This window comes from Nicotiana tomentosiformis, chromosome 2 (assembly GCF_000390325.3).
Source record: "Nicotiana tomentosiformis chromosome 2, ASM39032v3, whole genome shotgun sequence".
Taxonomy (NCBI): Eukaryota; Viridiplantae; Streptophyta; class Magnoliopsida; order Solanales; family Solanaceae; genus Nicotiana; species Nicotiana tomentosiformis.
Window position 1 is genome coordinate 47,215,208 of NC_090813.1, and position 2,377 is coordinate 47,217,584.

Here is a 2,377-nt window from a genome sequence, read left to right on the forward strand (position 1 = left end):
TACAATCTAATCCAGCCCAAAGGGATCCTAACCTAATGTGAAAATATCATGGCACTCACAGTCACATGATAGAAGATTACCGATAATTAAGAGAGGAAGTATCCCGGCTGTTCAATAATGGGCATCTCCGAGAGTTCCTGAGTGATCGAGCCAAGAACCACTTTAGGAACAGAGATTATGGTAAATAGGTTAAACATGAGAAACCTCAGCACGTCATTAACATGATTATCGGTGGGGTCGATGTTCCCCAGGGGCCGATGCTGAAGCGCACCAAAGTATCTATCACAAGGGAAAACCAGACTCGGTATTACGTTCCGGAGGGAACCTTATCTTTAAACGACGAAGACGCTGAGGGGATCATTCAGCCCCACAATGATGCACTGGTAATATCAGTACTCATAAATAAATCTCGAGTTAAACGGGTATTAATTGATCCAAGTAGCTCGGCTAACATCATCAGATCGAGGGTCGTGGAACAGCTCAGCCTACAAGATCAGATCGTGCCTGTGGTCCGAGTCCTAAACGGGTTCAACATGGCATATGAGACCACTAAATGGGAGATAACGTTACCGGTGAACATCGCTGGGACCGTTCAGGAAACAATGTTCTATGTGATCGAGGAGGACATGAGGTACAATGCTCTATTCGGAAGACCATGGATTCACAACATGAGGGTGGTACCCTCGACTCTGCACCAGGTGTTGAAGTTCCTGATGTCGGGAGGAACTAAAATAGTTTACGGAGAACAACCGGATGCCAAAGAGATGTTCGCAGTTGACGAGGTGGTCCTGATATCAACACTTACGGCACCTAAGGAGCTGGGTCCGGTCAACAAGGGAGATACCAAATAGCAACTACTGACACCGACTCTATCCCAACTGGAGAAGCACGAGATGGGTGAGGACGACGATTATGGGGTTCCCAGGTCTTTCGCAGCTCCCGATGATTCCGATGCTACCAAATCAATGGTCGATGAACTGGAGCAAGTCGTACTGATCGAACGCTTGACCGATCAAAAGGTATACCTAGTCACGGGGTTGAATCCCGAGCTCAGGAAAAAACTTATTCAATTTCTTATTACTAACGAAGATTGTTTTGCTTGGTCCCACCTTGATATGACAAGGATCCCGCCGGAAATAACCACTCACAGGTTGATCCTGGACCAGAAGTTCCACCTGGTCAAGCAGAAGAGGAGATCCCAGTCCGAGGTCAAACATGCTTTCATCAAGGACGAGGTATCTGAACTCCTTAAAATAGGATCCATCTGGGAGGTTAAATACCCGGACTGGTTAGCAAACGTAGTATTAGTCCCCAAAAAGGGGAACAAATTAAGAATGTATGTGGATTATAAAGATTTGAATAAAGTGTGTCCCAAGGACTCTTTCCCTTTGCCTAACATTGATCGCATGATCGATGCAATGACCGACCACGAGATCCTCAATTTTCTCGATGCTTATTCCGAGTACAACCAAATTCAGATGGACCAGGGTGATCAGGAAAAAACTTCCTTCATCACCAAGTACGACACCTACTGCTATTACGTGATGCCGTTCAGACAAAAAAACACCGACGCCACTTACCAATGCCTGGTAAATCGGATGTTCAAAGAACAAATAGGAAAATCAATGGAGGTTTACATTGATGATATGTTGGTTAAGTCCCTGCAAGTAGAGGACCATTTGAAACATTTGCAGGAAACCTTCAGCATATTGAAAAAAATACAATATGAAGCTGAACCCGGAGAAATGTGCATTTGGAGTCGGGTCCGATAAATTTCTTGGATTCATGGTATCCAACCGGGGGATCGAGATCAACCCCGATAAGTTCAATTCCATCAAAGATATCAATGTTGTGGACAACGTGAAGGCCGTACAAAAGTTAACTGGACGTATAGCCGCCTTGGGACGATTTATTTCGAGGTCATCCGACAAGAGCCACCGTTTCTTCTCACTATTGAAGAAAAAGAATAACTTCTCATGGACCCCAGAGTGCCAACAGGCCTTGGAGGGGCTCAAGTGATATCTATCGAGCCCACCGCTACTTCACACACCGAAGACAGACGAACAACTATACCTGTACTTGGTAGTATCGGAGATAGCGGTAAGTGGAGTCCTGGTCCGCGAAGAAAAAGGTACGCAATTCCAATTTACTATGTTAGTAGGACTCTTGGAGAGGCCGAAACTAGGTACCTTCACCTAGAATAGCTAGCGCTCGCGTTGCTAAGTGCCTCTAGGAAGCTAAAACCGTACTTTCAATGTCACCCCATATGTGTCGTAACCACTTACCCATTGAGGAATGTAACCCTAGCTCTTGGGATGGTTGGCCAAATGGGACGTAGAGATCAATGGGTATGACCTCGAATATCGGCCTCGGACCG

At 45.7% G+C, this 2,377-nt stretch overlaps 1 protein-coding gene across 1 annotated transcript; it reads left to right on the forward strand.

Moving 5' to 3' along the window:
- The first annotated feature begins 221 nt into the window (after nucleotides 1–221).
- Nucleotides 222–851, forward strand: LOC138904736 (uncharacterized). The gene has a single exon (XM_070193241.1). The coding sequence runs from the start codon at nucleotides 222–224 to the stop codon at nucleotides 849–851; it is 630 nt and encodes a 209-aa protein (XP_070049342.1).
- The last annotated feature ends 1,526 nt before the right edge of the window (nucleotides 852–2,377 follow it).